Source organism: Dama dama, chromosome 20, assembly GCF_033118175.1.
Source record: "Dama dama isolate Ldn47 chromosome 20, ASM3311817v1, whole genome shotgun sequence".
Taxonomy (NCBI): Eukaryota; Metazoa; Chordata; class Mammalia; order Artiodactyla; family Cervidae; genus Dama; species Dama dama.
This window is the reverse complement of record NC_083700.1, coordinates 40,589,310-40,606,167: the sequence shown is the minus strand read 5'-3', so window position 1 is coordinate 40,606,167 and position 16,858 is coordinate 40,589,310. Positions and strand designations below refer to the sequence as shown.

General features: G+C 34.8%; 1 protein-coding gene across 2 annotated transcripts in view; it reads right to left on the bottom strand.

Moving 5' to 3' along the window:
* COL11A1 (collagen type XI alpha 1 chain) overlaps positions 1–16,858 on the bottom strand; it is a 211,970-nt gene that overhangs the window by 109,603 nt on the left and 85,509 nt on the right. For both annotated transcript variants that reach the window (XM_061121277.1, XM_061121276.1), the window contains 10 exons: positions 14,946–14,999; positions 11,991–12,044; positions 11,819–11,872; positions 11,586–11,639; positions 10,196–10,249; positions 10,035–10,079; positions 6,901–6,954; positions 6,431–6,475; positions 6,124–6,177; positions 5,632–5,676 (listed from right to left, as the gene is read on the bottom strand). In XM_061121277.1, coding sequence (XP_060977260.1) covers positions 5,632–5,676; positions 6,124–6,177; positions 6,431–6,475; positions 6,901–6,954; positions 10,035–10,079; positions 10,196–10,249; positions 11,586–11,639; positions 11,819–11,872; positions 11,991–12,044; positions 14,946–14,999 — 513 coding nt within the window. The remainder of the gene's footprint in view (positions 1–5,631; positions 5,677–6,123; positions 6,178–6,430; positions 6,476–6,900; positions 6,955–10,034; positions 10,080–10,195; positions 10,250–11,585; positions 11,640–11,818; positions 11,873–11,990; positions 12,045–14,945; positions 15,000–16,858) is intronic.

Below are 16,858 nucleotides of genomic sequence, written 5' to 3'. Positions count from 1 at the left end.
ATATTATGTATATTTATATGTATAGTGTCTATTTTAATTCTCAGGAAATTTCATGAAATTTCATCATCTAAGATTTTGAGTAGTTAACCAATGCTAATATATCACAGAGTTGCAATATAAATGAATCCAGATCTGTAGCCATATTTTCAAAGTCTTTGCCTTTAACTAATATTTATTTTGTGTCTTGCTATTTCTTCTTTAGCTCAAAGAGTTATACAATATCATTTGCTTTCTGTAAAGCAATTAATATATGAGTGATGGAAATTCTGAGAGCATAAATTAAATCACAGGACATAAAAGTATATTTAAGTTATTGCATGTCAGAAGAGCAATATAGTGGTCGTCCAGTTTGGTTAATTAACTTAATGTTATAAAATATTTTACCCTAAGTATAATAAAAGCACAGGCAACAATAACTTATGATAAAAATGTTATTGGGAATTAAAAATATATGACATTACTTAAATTATACTTAACTGTGAGATTTAACTGTGGGTTGCACAATCTGATTAAAAACATTATTCACCAAGTTTTGAAAGACAAGGCTCTTGAGCCAGAATAAACAGAACATAAATCTAAAATAAAATATATACCATAGACGCAAAACAAATAAAACACATTTCTTTCATGTTCTTTCTCTTTTTGATAGAAAGAGACCGTCTTTGAATTCAAGAGCTGGATATGTTTAAAGCAGAGAAAGAAGCAGCTTATGCTTAATGATAGCTCTCTTCCTACCACAAGAAGTGCAGTGAATCAGATCCTATATTTTACCTGTGTCTCAACATAGAGAATTCAGATACACCAACTTTTCTTAAAAGCAAATTCTTCCTAAGACTCCAGTGCAGAGATGATATTATTACAGAAAATTTAATAGGCACCTGCCTCAAGTGCAATTTATTACAAACATAATATGGCTATGATGAGTTAATCTAAGATATGGTAAGAGTGGTCCAGATTAAAATCTTTGATCTAAAGCACCTTTGGTGCCTAACATTTTAAATAAATCAACTATTTCCAATAGCCCTCTACTACTGTAATCATATAGAAAACACACAGAGAAAAAGCACTTTAGAGACCACTTAAGTTTGATATGAAAATGAAGGGCAAAGGCTAAACAAGAGATGGCTTTACACATGGACATCATCAAATGGTCAATACCGAAATCAAATTGATTACATTTCTTTGTAGCTGAAGATGGAGAAACTGTATACGGTCAGCAAAAACAAGACCCAGAGCTGACTGTGGCTCAGATCATCAGCTTCTCATAGTAAAATTCAGGCTTAAACTAAAGAAGATGGGAAAAACACTATGCCAGCCAGGGATGACTTGGGTCAAATCTTGTGTGAATTCCCAGTAGTGGTCATGAATAGATTCAAGGGACTAGATATAGATAACACTGTGCCTGAAGAACGGTGGACAGCGGTCTGTAATATTGTACAGGAAGTGGTGAGCAAAACCACCCCAAAGGAAAAGAAGCCAAGAGGCAAAGTGTTTATCTGAGGAGGTTTTACAAATAGCAGAAGAATGAAGACAAGTGAAAAGCAAGTGAGAGAGGGAAGGGTGCATCCAATTAAATGCGGACTTTCAAAGAATAAGTAGAAGAGACAAGAAGGCCTTCTTCAATAAACAGTGCATAAAACTAGAAGAAAAGAACAAAAGGGGAAAGGCTAGAGATCTCTTCAGGAACATCAAGGGAGCATTCTACCCAAAGATGGACACAATAAAAGATAAAAATGGTAGAGACCTAGTAGATGCTGAAGAGATCAAGAAGAGATGGAAAGAATACACAGAAGAACTGTATTAAAAAAATCTTAATGAACTGGATTACTATGATGGTGTGGTTAGTCACCCAGAACCAGACATTCTGGAATACAAAGTCTAGAGGGCCTTAAGAAGCACTGCTGTTAACAAAGCTAGTGGATGCAATGAAATTCCAGCAGAACTATTCAAATCCCTAAAGGAGGATGTCATTAAGTCAGCAAATCTGGAAGATCCAGAAGTGGCCACAGGAGTAGAGAAAGGTCAATTCTCATCCCAGTTCCCAAGAAGGGTAGCACCAAAGAATGTACTAACCATTGAACAATTGCACTCATCTCCCATGCTAGTGAGGTCATGCTTAAAATCTTGTATGCTAGGCTTCAGCAGTATGTGAACCAAGAACTTCCAGATGTCCAAGTTGTGTTTAGAAAAGGAAGAGGAACTAGAGATCAAATTGCCAAAATTTGCTGGATTATAGAGAAAGCAAAGGAACTTCAGCAAAACATCTATCTCTGTTTCATCAACTACGATCAAGCCTTTGACTGACAAACTGTGGAAAGCTCTTAGAGAGATGGGAATACCAGACCATCTTACCAGTCTCCTCAGAAACCAGTATGTGGGTCAAGAAGCAACAGTTAGAACCATGTACGGAACAACTGATTGGTTCAAGGATGAGAAAGCAGTACAACAGGGCTGTCTGCTATAACCCTGTTGTTTTAACCTATATGCTGAGAACATCATGAGAAATGCCCGGCTGGATGTTACAAGCTGGAATCAATGTAGGCAGGAGAAATATCAGCTACCTCAGATATGCAGATGATACCACTCTAACGGCAGAAAGTATAGAGGAACTAAGGAGCCTCTTGGTGAGGGTGAAGGAGGAGGGTGAAAGAGCCGACTTAACACTAAACATTAAGAAACTAAGGTCAGGTCAGTCAGCCCCATTACTGCATGGCAAATAGAAGGGGAAAAGGTGGAAGTAGTGACAGATTTCCCCTTCTTGGGCTTCAAAATCACTGCAGACTGTGACCTCAGCCATGAAATCAGAAGACGATTGCTTCTTGGCAGGAAAGCAATGACAAACCTAGACAGTGTGTTGAAAAGCAGAGACATTATTCTGCTGACATGGTCTGTGTACTGAAGGCTATGGTCTTCCCTGTGGTCATGTATGGGTGTGAGAACAGGACCGTAAAGGAGGCGGAGCACCAAAGAATCGATGCCTTTAAACTGTGGTGCTGGGGAGGACTTCTCAAAGTCCTGTGGATTGCAGAAAGATCAGATCAGTTCAGTTCAGTTCAGTCACTCAGTCGTGGCCAACTCTTTGCGATCCCATGGAATGCAGCATGCCAGGCCTCCCTGTCCGTCACCAACTCCCGAAGTTTACTCACTCATGTCCGTTGAGTCGGTGATGCCATCCAACCATCTCATCCTCTGTCGTCCCCTTCTCCCACCTTCAATCTTTCCCAGTATCAGGGTCTTTTCAAATGAGTTGACTCTTCACATCAGGTGGCCAAAGTATTGGAGTTTCAGCTTCAATATCAGTCCTTCCAATGAATATTCAGGAATGATTTCCTTTAGGATGGACTGATTGGATCTCCTTGCAGTCCAAGGGACTCTCAAGAGTCTTCTCCAACACCATAGTTCAAAAGCATCAATTCTTCGGTGCTCAGCTTTCTTTATAGCCCAACTCTCACATCCATACATGATGACTGGAAAAACCATAGCCTTGACTAGACAGACCTTTGTTGGTAAAGTAATGTCTCTGTTTTTTAATATGCTGTCTAGGTTAGTCATAACTTTTCTCCCAAGGAGTAAGCATCTTTTGATTTCATGGCTGCAGTCACCATCTGCAGTGATTTTGGAGCCCCAAAAAATAAAGTCAGCCACTGTTTCTACTGTTTCCCCATCTATTTGCCATGAACTGATGGGACCAGATGCCATGATCTTTGTTTTCTGAATGTTGAGCTTTAAGCCAACTTTTTCACTCTCCTCTTTCACTTTTATCAAGAGGCTCTTTAGTTCTTGTTCACTTTCTGCTATAACAATGGTGTCATCTGCATATCTGAAGTTATTGATATTTCTCCCTGCAATCTTGACTTCAGCTTGTGCTCCATCCAGCCCAGCATTTCTCATGATGTTCTCCGCATAAAAGTTAAATAAGCACAGTGATAATATGTAGCCTTGACATACTCATTTTCCTATTTGGAACCAGTCTGTTTCTCCATGTCCAGTTCTAACTGTTGCTTCCTGACCTGCACACATGTTTCTCAAGCGGCAGGTCAGGTGGTCTGGTATTTTCATCTCTTTCAGAATTTTCCACAGTTTATTGTGACCCACATGGTCAGAGGCTTTGGCAAAGTAGATATTTTCCTGGAACTCTCTTGCTTTTTCAATGATCCAGTGGATATTGGCAATTTGATCCCTGGTTCCTCTGTCTTTTCTAAAACCAGCTTGAACATCTGGAAGTTCACAGTTCATGTATTGTTGAAGCCTGGCTTGGAGAATTTTGAGCATTACTTTACTAGCATATGAGATGAGTGTAATTGTGCGGTAGTTTGAGCATTCTTTGGCATTGTCTTTCTTAGGGATTGGAATGAAAATCCTCATAAATTTTGAGGAAGGAAGTATGGTACAACCACTTTGAAACACAATCTGAAAACTTCTTAAAGTGTTAAACATGAATTTAGCATATACCCAGCAGTTTAAGCTCTAGCTATCTAACAAAAATAAATTTAAAAATGTCTACACAAGTATCTTTGTACAAATATTCAAAGCAGCAGTATTCATAATCACTAAAAAGTGTACATAACTCATGTTTCTCAACTGCTGAATAAATAAACAAAATATTCAATCAAAAGAATACTGTTTGGCAACAAAAAGAAGCAAAGTACTGATATATGCTACCACATGGATAAAACTCAAAAACATTATGCCAAATAAAAGAAGCCAGACACAAATGTCACATACCATATTCATTCATATGATTAAATTCAAATGTTAATTTCATTCCTACATTTTGTTCACATAAGATGGTCAGAAAAGGTATATCTAGAGATATACAAAGCAGATCAATGGTTGTGTAGGTTTGTGGGTAGACTCAGGACTAGAAGTTGATGCAAGCTTTCTTTTTGGGGTGGTATAAATATTTTAAAAATGTGATTGTGGCAGAGTTCTATAAATTTCCTAAAAATGATTGACTGATAGAGAGTAAATTTTATGGTATGAAATTAACCCCAATAATGTTGGTAATTTAAAAAATCATATATTTATAGAAACCAGCAAAAATAAGAAAAAATTATATAAGAACAGGTAACACTGCGCTGTAACCATAGGGAACAGAAAATACTACTTAAAGAAACTGACAGGGGAGGTGGGAGAAAAAAGACATCTCTTTAATTAAAGACTTATTCTTGTTTTGATCTAAACATTGAGTTTTAACAAGAACAGCATTTGCCATTTTTCCATGAAAAATGGTGGCAATGATAACATCACAATTTTCCCTTAATTAGATCTTGTTAAAAGCCCTTTGTCACAAGCAAACCTAATTACATGTTTTAAATAATGAGAAATGAAAGGAGAACCAAAATAAAGAGAAAGCACTCACTCATATCAGTACATTAATGAAATTAATATATCTGAGAATGTCATATTTGGAAGCTATCCAAATGGAAACTCTGTGAAATGTTATCATTTACAGTTCAGAGACATATGAATGGCTTCTGCTCACCCTTACGTTCATGATTTAAATCCAGATTAATTCCTTATATGCTGAGCCATTTAAATATCAAAAGCAGAAGGCAGGCCTTATTCCTCCCTAAGATTGACAACACAAGCTCATTTACCAGACATTACTAGGACAACAGATGAACTTACTTTTTCACCGGGAGGACCAATTGGACCTTGTGGACCAGGAAGACCCTATTTTAAAAGAATTTATTTCATACGTCAAGTATCACATCATAAGAACACACTTTTAAAATAGCGAATGATTAGCCCTCTATATTACATGCAATGAGCTATGAGTATCTATATATATCCCCCACATTCTCCAGAAGATGTTACAACACTGTGGAGTTTTATACAAGCTACTCTTCTGGCAATGGAACGGTAATGTGATCCTGTTCAGAACCCTCCTGCAGGTATCCTGGCATTCCATGAACACTGAACATTTTACTCTTGGAAGAAAGAAAAGCCTCTGCAAATTTGTTCAAAACTTTTTTAAAAGGAATAAAATAGAATGAGCTTTGTACATTCACATATAAACTCTCAGCCCTACATAGAAACTTTTGAGGCTGTCTATTTTCTTGTTTAAAGGTACCATCTTACCCCATTACCTCAATAAAAGCTGTGATGGCTTAGACTTACTTGAGGTCCTGGGTTTCCTTGCTGACCAGGAGGTCCCGGCTCCCCTTGAGGACCCTAACATAGGAAAATAGAAAAGAGTCTTTAATAGAACTATTTCACATAATAGGTTTTTTTCTTTTGGATTGAAAAATAGTTCCCATATCATGTTTCCCTTTAGAGAATCTGGAAAATCTTGCAAAATATTAATGCTAGCAGAAGAATTTGGCAAAACATTGTAAGAAACCTTAATTTCATATTTAGCAACAAAAATGGTTTGCTAGTATTTAGATTACAGAAATGAGTTACCTTATGGATATCTTCTACATACCATGTTCCCTTTTGGTCCTGGGGGGCCATCCACACCTGCTATACCCTTCAATGAAGAAAAAATATACATGAGTGTATACAAGTTCAGGTGCTACAATAGAAAATATAAAAAACTAACCTAATAACATGATACCCACTAACCTAGGGTAACTAAAAATCATTTTAGAACTCAATGGAAATGAGAGAAAAAGCAAGGTCTATACTCTCCTCTCCATGTCCATGGAGACATCCTGACAGTATTTTGTACTGTGTCTTGGGAAAAACAATAAAATACATAAACTAAAAGGAAGAGAAAAGAAAGAAGCAGGTGGAGTGAGTACACTCAGTTAAATTGATAGGCAGCATCATTAGGTCTTAGATTACAATAGTGAAACTCTGGCTGTCTACTGAAAGCTTTAACAGCTCTCTGGCTTTAAGACTCTGGCAACAAACTTTCCCTAGAACATTTTGAATGTTTTCAACAATACATACAGGCTGTCCAATAGGTCCTGGAGTTCCTCTTGGTCCTAGCAAACCTCGGGGACCCTAGGAGTAAAAAAGAAACAGATTATCCAAAAAAAAAAAAAAATGGCTTCAAAACATGCCTTGTCTTTTAAATAAGTACATTTTAATGCAATGTTTTGATTAAAATATTTATTCATCCTCTTTTAACACACCAAAGAGGCATTTAAAATAGCATTTGGTATGAAACAATTACCTAGTGTTTATATTGAGCCAAAAGCCAAAATGGATGAGTGAATCTTTAATATAGAAACTGTATCTTTGAGTCTATGGAATTACATATGAATCACTTGTGAAACTTTCAATATAGGAAATATTTTAAAGATTTAAGTAAGTTCTTTTGTGCCATTTTCCAATTTGAATAGCAATACTGAATCTTATTAAATCTTATAATTCAAACAGACTACAAGAAGAGTCCTGATTCTCATTTATTTTACATTTAGGTAAATTCCATCTTGAGAGAATAGTCTACTGAGAGAAAGAAACAAACAACTGGATGACTTTATTAGGAAGGTTATAGAAACCACTTTCATGATTTTTGAAATTATTATGATTTAAGCAATCATTTTCTTCTCTTCTTCCCCTTCTCCATTTTTCCTCTTTCTTTTCTTTCTTCAAAACAGTCAACAGTACAGTTTACTGTTATATTTACTTGAGCAACTGAGGAGCTTGGTGGGCTATATAGTCCAAGGGGTTGCAAAGAATTGGACACAACTGAGCAACTAACACATACAAACACACTATGCCTTTGAATTGACAGGTTCTATAATGTGGCAAAGTAGCAGTAAAACTAGGAGGTCTGCTTCTAGTGTGGATCTTTGATTGACTAGGTGTGAGTAAACCTTTCCGACTCAGTTTCCTCATTTGTAAAATTCAATGGAAAAAAGGGTATAATTTAGTAAATTTTATAGGTATATTTGATATTTAATAGTTATATTTTATAGTTATATTTGATATAGTTATATTTACAGTTATATTTGATAAACACCTCATTTTTTGTTTCTTCTAGTAATAAGATTAGTTTATCCTAAACAAATAAAAAATTCTAGAGGTATTAATATAAAAAATTGAAACAAACAGCAACAAAAACTAGATAAGGTGTTTTGGATGGCAAGTTGTTGTTTAGTCACTCAATCATGTCCAATTCTTTGTGACCCCATGAACTGCAGTATGCCAGACTTCCCTGTCCTTCACTATCTTCTGGAATTTGCTCAAGCTCATGTCCATTGAGTAAGTGATGCCATCTAACCATCTCATCCTCTGTCGTCCCCTTCTTCTCTTGCCCCCAACCTTTCTCAGCATCATGAATTTTTCCAATGAGTTGTCTCTTTGAATCAGGAGGCCAAAGTACTGGAGCTTCAGCATCAGTCCTACCACTGAATATTCAGGGTTGATTCCCTTTAGGATTGACTGATTTGATCTTGCTGTCCAAGGGACTCCCAAGAGTCTTCTCCAGCACCACAGTTTGAAAGCATCAATTCCTCGGTGTTCAGCCTTCTTGATGGTCCAAGTCTAACATCGGTATAAAATTACTGCAAAAACCATAGCTTTGACTATAGGGACCTATGTTGGCAAAGTGATGTCTCTGCTTTTTAATATGCTGTCTAGGTTTCTCATAGCTTTACTTCAAAGAAGTAAAAGTCTTTTAATTTTGTGGCTGCAGTCACTGTCCACTGTGATTTTGGAGTCCAAGAAAATAAAATCTGTCACTGTTTCCACTTTCCCCCCATCTACTTGCCATGAAGAGATAGGAATGAAAGCTATGATCTTAGATTTTTGAATGTTAGGATTTTAGCCAGCTTTTTTTCACTCTCCTCTTTCATCTTCATCAAGAGGCTCTTTAGTTCTTCTTCAATTTCTGCTATTAGAGTGTTATCATCTGCATATCTGAGGTTGTTGATATTTCCCCATGCAATCTTGATTTCAGCTTGTGATTCATCCAGCCTGGCATTTCTCAAGATATATTCTGCATAGAAATTAAATAAAAGTGTGAAAGCATGAGCCTTGTTGTACTCCTTTCCCAATTTTGAACCAGTCTGATGTTCCATGTATGGTTTTAACTGTTGCTTTTTGACCTGCATAGAGATTTCTCAGGAGACAGGTAAGGTGGTCTGGTATCCCCATCTCTAAGAATTTTCCAGTTTGTTGTGATCCACACATTCAAAGTATTTAGCATAGTCAATGAAGCGGAAATAGATTTTTCTTTTTTGAGAATTGTCTAGCTTTTTGTATGATCCAACAAATGTTGGCCATTTGATCTCTGGCTCCTCTGCCTTTTCTAAATCTAGCTTGTATATCTGGAAGTTCCGGGTTCAAGCCTAGCTTGAAGGATTTTGAACATTATCTTGCTAGCATGGGAAATGAGCACAATTGTATAGTAGTTTGAACATTCTTTGGCATTTGCCTTTCTTTAGGATTGAAATGAAAACTGACCTTTTCCAATCGTGTGGCCACTGCTGAGTTTTCCAATTTTGCTGGTGTATTGAGGGCAACACTTTAACAGCATCATCTTTTAGGATTTGAAATAGCTCAGCTGGAATTCCATCACCACTGCTAGCTTTGTTCAACGTAATGTTTCTTAAGGCCCACTTGACTTCACACTCCAGAATATCTGGCTTTATATGAGTGATCATACCATTGTGGTTATCTGTGTAATTAAGACCTTCTTTATGTAGTTCTTCTGTGTATTCTTGCAACCTCTTCTTAGTCTCTTCTGTGTCTGTTACATCCTTGCCATTTCTGTCCTTTATTGTGCCCATCTCTGCATGAGATGTTCCTTTGGTATCTCCAATTTTCTTGAAGAGATCTATAGTCTTTCCTGCTCTATTGTTTTCCTCTATTTATTTGCATCATTCACTTTAAAAGGCTTTCTTATCTCTCCTTGTAGTTAAGATGCTATATCCCAATTTTTTTTCTCTCAATTTTCTAAGATTTAATGAAAGAAGAGCTGTAAGTTTCCTTTTTAAATGTTTTTTCACATAACAAATTACCTGGTTAGGTTAGGTAAGATTGCAATTTATTATTGACTTTATATATGTAACACCAAGCACTATTTCTCCTAAATAGGGTATTATTTAAAAAGAAAAAAAAAGAAAGCTGCTTACAGCTTCACCTGGAAGACCCCTTGGTCCTATTTCTCCATCTTCTCCCTGTCATGGACATAATGAATAGGATAGTGATGTGATCAGACAATGAAACATTTCAGCATGGCTTTTTTAACGTTTTAATTTTAAATATTTCTTAAAAGAAATGAACTTTCATATACCCTCATTCCATCTTCACCAGGAGGACCAGGAGGACCTTGAGGACCTCGTTCACCCTATTAAAGAAATCCAAATACAATTAGAATTTGAAGTAAACCAGAATATTTATAACTCTATCCTACAGTTATCCTAGCAAATATAATGAAACATTTGGTAGAAAAACTTATGCTTTATTTTCTCTCCTGGAAACATTTCAGAGATAAGTCATAATTTTGCATTGACTGGCATTACAATTTAGGATGCAAGGAAAACATTCTTTCCATTTTGAAACCAAAAAGATTTAAATAAAATACCCAAATAATTTTCAGACATTTAATTATTAAAAACTAACAGAAAATTATTTTGCTGAAGACTGTCTTCAGTCTTCATGGTGCATGGATGCCTTTGCTGATTTTTATTTAAATTTTTTCTGCTTCTTAAATAATTCTCAATTCAGCACAATTCTGGAAGACTAACGAAGTTTCAATTTTTAAAAAAAACAAAATTATGTATTTCTCTCAACATGGCACACACTAGATATTTTGCAAAACTTTCATAGAACTCTCTTTTCTTTATCTTTCTTTTTTTCACATTTTCTAATTTTCCTAAAGATTGCCTCACCTTTATTTTTAACTTTTAAAGAAGAGTAATGTGAAGATCCAAAGCTGATCTTTTTTGAGAGACCACATCCTGGCTTAATTTCCCACTAAAACTACTGACTGGATTGCTGTTCAACATTGTATTTTGTTAATAAGCCCTAGTAAATTATAAACTCCTGCATTGAACTATAAACATATTATCACAAAGAAGTAGTCTATGGTATCTTGATCTACTGGAACCATCTAACAAGTATAATAAAATACATTGCCCAGTATATTGTAATATTAACTACAGAGTGCCTGCAGGTGTCTTTTGAATATATTTCCATAGACAAAATGTAAGAAAGAAATTGAGGTAATTATCAAAAAGTTAGAGGCCAAATAAAGTCTCCATACTTGTTCTGTAAATATATTTTGCATATACATATATATCCTGGAGGAGGGTACGGCAACCCACTCGAGCATTCTTGCCTGGAAAATCGTGGACAGAGGAGCCTGGCGGGCTACAGTCCATAGGGTCACATAGAGTCTAAAAAGACTGAAGTGACTTAGCACGTACACATACATGTACATAAAGATTCTGCCTCAACTTATATTTGTGTGAAATGAGTATTTTATATCTAAAAAATTAAAAAAACATAATCATATCCCATATATAATTCTACTTATATTTCTTCATGTATCTTTTAGATGTACTAATTTACATGAGTTCACAAATACTTAATTTTCTTATTTCTTAGTGCAACTATTTAAAATATTTCATAGTATTCTTATATTATCCCTGTACAAAAAGCAATAGAATAGTATGTCTTACCCTGTGACCCTTGTCACCTGGCAGACCTGGAAGTCCATCAAATCCTCGATCCCCCTGTAAAATCATCGTCATCACCATCATCAACAATGTCATATTCTGAGCTTATTTCTGAACTGTAATTTGAATGTGAAATATTATTTCATATCAAGAAACTTTATTTTAAAATATAAAAATTTCAGGAGAAACTGAGATATGAGATCTGAATATACAAACATATGAGATGAGTTTCTGACCTTGGCCCCGGGTTCTCCTGGCATTCCTCTTCCTCCATCAGCACCCGGACGACCCTGATAGTACCAAGAACATGAATAAGCAAAAAGGATTCCAAATAGCACAGAGTTAAAGAAAAGAAAATAACTGATGATATCAGATGTCCTCAATATGCTCAATGAAAGCAAATCATACCCTTTTTCCAGGTTTTCCTGTTGGACCAGGAGGACCTTGGACACCACGTGGACCCTATATCAAAACATCATATTTAATTAATTTTATAGAATTCCTGATCAATAAACTCAATCACATAGAGAAATGGTTTTAAAATTTTATATCTTCTTAGTTTTACCTTAATCACTTTAACACAAAAAAATTACAGTTTCATGTATAAAAGTCCACATAAAGCAAGAATATAAGAGAATCAATTTTTCTACATGTCTCCTTGCCAGAAAAAGTCACACTATTCTATTAAGTTTATATAGACCTGTGATTACATATAAGCAAAAAATATTTTAAACTTAAAAAATTCTCAATTACTAAATTTACTCTCAAAACCTTGGGGTTTTACATTTCCCTTGACTGAAAACACTTCATTTCATTCCTCTTCTCTTTCTAATCCTTTTGCTTTTAAATTTCCCTTCTTTTGTGGTGATCTTCTCCTAGATATTTATTGTTTTATTGCAAGTATGATGTTTGATTGTAACTGTTTTTTGCTTTTGTTTCCATAGTTGAGTCTCCCATTTAATTGTTAACCTCCGCAACTTTGGACTAAATCTTTTTCTCCATTATACTTCTACAGTTCAGCACAGTGCCTGGTACACATTTCTTTCAACCATCTACAAAATTCTGGAGGATGACTTGGCGAACTCGAATTCAATTACTGACTGGTGCCATACCATCTCAGATTAAAGTTTTAAGATCCTCAGTATCTTTCTTGAGGTAGTTCAGTACAACTTTATATCACCATACAATGTCTTGTTTGTGAGTTAATATACACGTTTTAAAAATAAAATTACACAGCTTATAATAGGTAACATACAAATCCATTAGAAATATTACACAGGCCTTCAATGGCACGAGCGGTAAAGAGCCTGCCTGCCAATGCAGGAGACTTCAGAGATGCAGGCTCGACTGTTGGTTGGGAAGATCCCCTGGAGGAGCGCACGGCAACCCACTCCAGTATTCTTGCCAGGAGGATCCCATGCACAGAGGAGCCTGGTGGCCATAGCGTCACAGGGTTGGACAGAATTGAAGCAACATAGCCTAGCATCCATTTTTAAGTTTAAACAATACGAATTGAGTGCGTGTGGTAGAAAATGTAACACACATTTGAAATTACAAATAATTATTATGTGAGCTGTGACACATTGATTATAGAAACATGAAATTAAAGTTGCCTAATAATCAGAGATTAAAAGAATATAGCTTAAAAATACTGCAGAAAAAAAATTCTATCCTATACCCCAGCTGGAAGGCAAGGAACAATAATAACAGGACAAATTTTGTTAGTTTTTAATGAAAATGATCTTTCATTTGATACTGCATCTCACTGAAATTAAGGAAAACTGCAAAGACCATGAAAATTGCTGCAGCATGTTTTCAAATTCACCCATTTTGTAAAAGGTGAGTTTGATCCAGAAATTCATAAACTGTAAAAGGCTAGATTTCCTAACTTTTTCAATCTTTTTATTCAATCTTTTTATGTAATTCTCAGATAAGGTACAAATGCTTTCCATCTGTTTATGACAATATCTAGCAGGCATGAAAAAGAAAGCTCTCACATTCTGTGTCACTCAAATATCTTTCTCAATTTAGGGGAAGTTTTTTCTCATTTCAAAATAAACTGTGGTGCATCCAAACATGGGAATATTAACTCAGTAACAAAAACAAAAAAAACTATGGATGTGCTCATCAACTGCAACAAATTATGCTGAGTGAAAGAAGACAGTTTCAAAAGGTTACATAATGTGTGGTTTCATTTATATGATGCTCTTGGAAACATAAAACTGTAATGGTGAAGAACAGATCAGCAGTCAGTCAGCTATTAGCAGTAGGAAGAAGATGTGACTGTAAAGTGGTATCAAGTAACTGTTTGGGGTTCTGTAATTGTTCAATATCCAAATGATTGTGGTGGTAGTTAGGAAAAATACACATAGGTGTTCAAATTCATTTTTACAATATAATATTGTTAACGTAAAACTGATTTTTTAAAAAAAGAAAAAAATAGATGACCACTTGAAAGGTCCTGCAGCCAATCTGAATCTATAGATATTGAGTAAACCGGGAAGCATTTTCATTAAAAAAAGAAAAAAAAGAATGAATTTTAAAAGTACATGATACTTTGTTTTCAGTTTTCTAGAATAACTATATTCCATAATGTGTTTACAATGTATGTTTCTATCTACTTGTCATTCAAGGAAAAATAACACTTTATATTTGGCACCATTTAAATATATTGTAGGGCTTCCCAGATGGCTCAGTGAAGGAGACTCAGGAGATGTGGATTCTATCCCTAGGTCTGGAAGATCCTCTGAAGTAGGAAATGGCAATCCACTCCAGGATTCTTGCCTGGGTAATCTCGTGGACAGAGGAGCCTGGCGAGCTACAGTTCATGGGGCCTCAAAGAGTTGGACACAACTGAGAGACTGAACACACATGCACACACAAAAATAGTGTAAGATCTTTTTAAGAATTTTGGTTCAGATGTTCTCAATTCTCTTAATTTCCTCAGCCCTACAAATGACTTAAAGTAAGCTTCTTTTATATATATTAAATATCCTTTCTGAGAGAATTTATTAGATTTGGTCTCCACAAGAAATAGCTTAGGCTTGTGTCAGGGCTGCTATAAGTACAATCGCAATGGTTCTTCTTTGCTCTGTATAATCTTATATCAATTTAATATTCAGAAAGCCCATTACTATCAAGATTTTACAATTCTAGTTTATATCTTCTTCTAATATTGTTTAAATTAATCAAATTATTGGCAGTCAACTGACCATTAGAGATTTTTCAATTAAAGAAGTTGATGTGAGCTGCAAGGCAATGTAAGTAATTGCTTTACTTCTGAAACAAATGGCAGACCCTTCAATTACCATAATAGGTAAAATAAACTTAAATATAAAATAAGTGAAATAGGTTAATTTTTACCTGAGGACCTGGATCGCCCATCTCACCTTTGGCCCCAGAAGAACCAGGTCCACCCTGTAGAGAAAAAGTGAAGACATATTCGTTTAATTTTGTAATTCTCTAATCAGTGATGTCCTACTATTTTCACTTGAAATAAACATTATTCAAAATACATTTCTTCAATTAGTATGATTTTATTAGTTAATACAATAAAATTTTCAAGTCTTCTGAATGAAATACATCTCTTCTCAGATTTTGACTGTATTCACGTGCGGGAATTATATTTAAATCTTATATTTACTGATAATCACACAGAAGCCAATTCCATGAGATCACACTGAGATACTCTTTAATGTGTATGCCATCAGAGCACTTACAACCATACGCAGGCATTATGTATCATTACACTGTAGTGGAGTACTAGAGAAAACACATTTTTACAGACTCGGGTACACACTGAATCCATTTATACAACTTGGAAACATGTTAATGCTTTTATACTCAGAAATTTCTGAGACACTGAATTCTATAGAATAAAACATCAAAAGAAGATGCTATTGCTATCATTATAATGTCCTGAAATAACGTTAAAGCATTTTTTCCCCAGATTGTTCTGAATTAATTTTCCCCACAAAAATAAATCCTATGACAAAGCCTCTTACAAATATTTACATAAGTCAAGAAGTGCAACAAAAATCTGGCACATTAACTGGAAAAAATATAAAATCACTTTATGAAAGTGCTGTGAGTTTTAAAAAATAAATACTAGGCCATTCACCCTCCTAAAGAGCTTTAGAACATTAAAATTAAACACAATGATAATAGTTACTTCATGCTGAAGTATACTTTGTGTGTTTAAAAAGTTTCTGATTTACTTAAATCAATAGAGATTTTACTAAATACTGCATTGAATCAAAGTGCAAAAAGGCTAAAATTATGCAAAGCCTGAAAATGCTAGGTGTTGAGAGCCTCCTGGTGGCTCCAAAGTAAAAATAACTGTTAATATGACTGCCAAAAAATATGGCAAGTCAAGTAATATGAATATTCCAGTCTTGAAGATTACAAGAATGATGACTTTCAAGCATCTAAGAATTTTTGCAGTTAAATTTCTTCAAGAGAGGAACTGGAGTTCTGCATTAAATGAGATTATTATTCAGAACTGAATGCAAAGAACAGTCCAATAATCTAATTAATTTAGTATATTGTATATCAGTATATAAGCACTATCTACTTAACAGATTATAATTACTTTGCCCAAACACTTATTCTAAAAATTGTCATGCAATTGACAGTAACAGAATAAGGAAAAGCACATTTTCAAGATTTCCTGAATATTTTATAATATAGATCTCCTTTTGTCTATAAAAGCAATTGAAAATAAATAATTGAATAAAGGAAGTGCTCATGGAAAGAATGAAAATATTTATGACTTAAAATCTTGCTTCTTTTCAAAATCTTAATATATAAAACATTTTTAGACTCTAAAATTAAGATCACTGACAGTCTGTAATAACTTTATGTTTTGAAGCAAAGAAAATAGAAGAGAAAATGGTAAAAACAAACAACGTGATTACTTTCTCTCAATACCTACCTTTAATATTTTAGGAAGCTAAAACTTTATATAGCAAAGACTTAAATAGTAAAATCAATTAATCTTGGATATTACATTGAGAATGGCAATGTAATAACATGGCTGTTGATGTTTTCCCTTTGCCAACAGCCTGTGAATGGCCCTAAATGACAAGTGAAAACAGAACAGCTCAATGTAACAAGCTTTCATGGATTCTGTTCATCACTGTCCTTACCCTATATAGATCCACTAGATTTGTATTTGTCAGGATGATAAGTAGGAAAATTCCTTTAATTTTAGAGATTCTAGACTGATATTTTAAAATTAAACAATAGGCAGTGTTCCCAAACATTCTTGAACATAA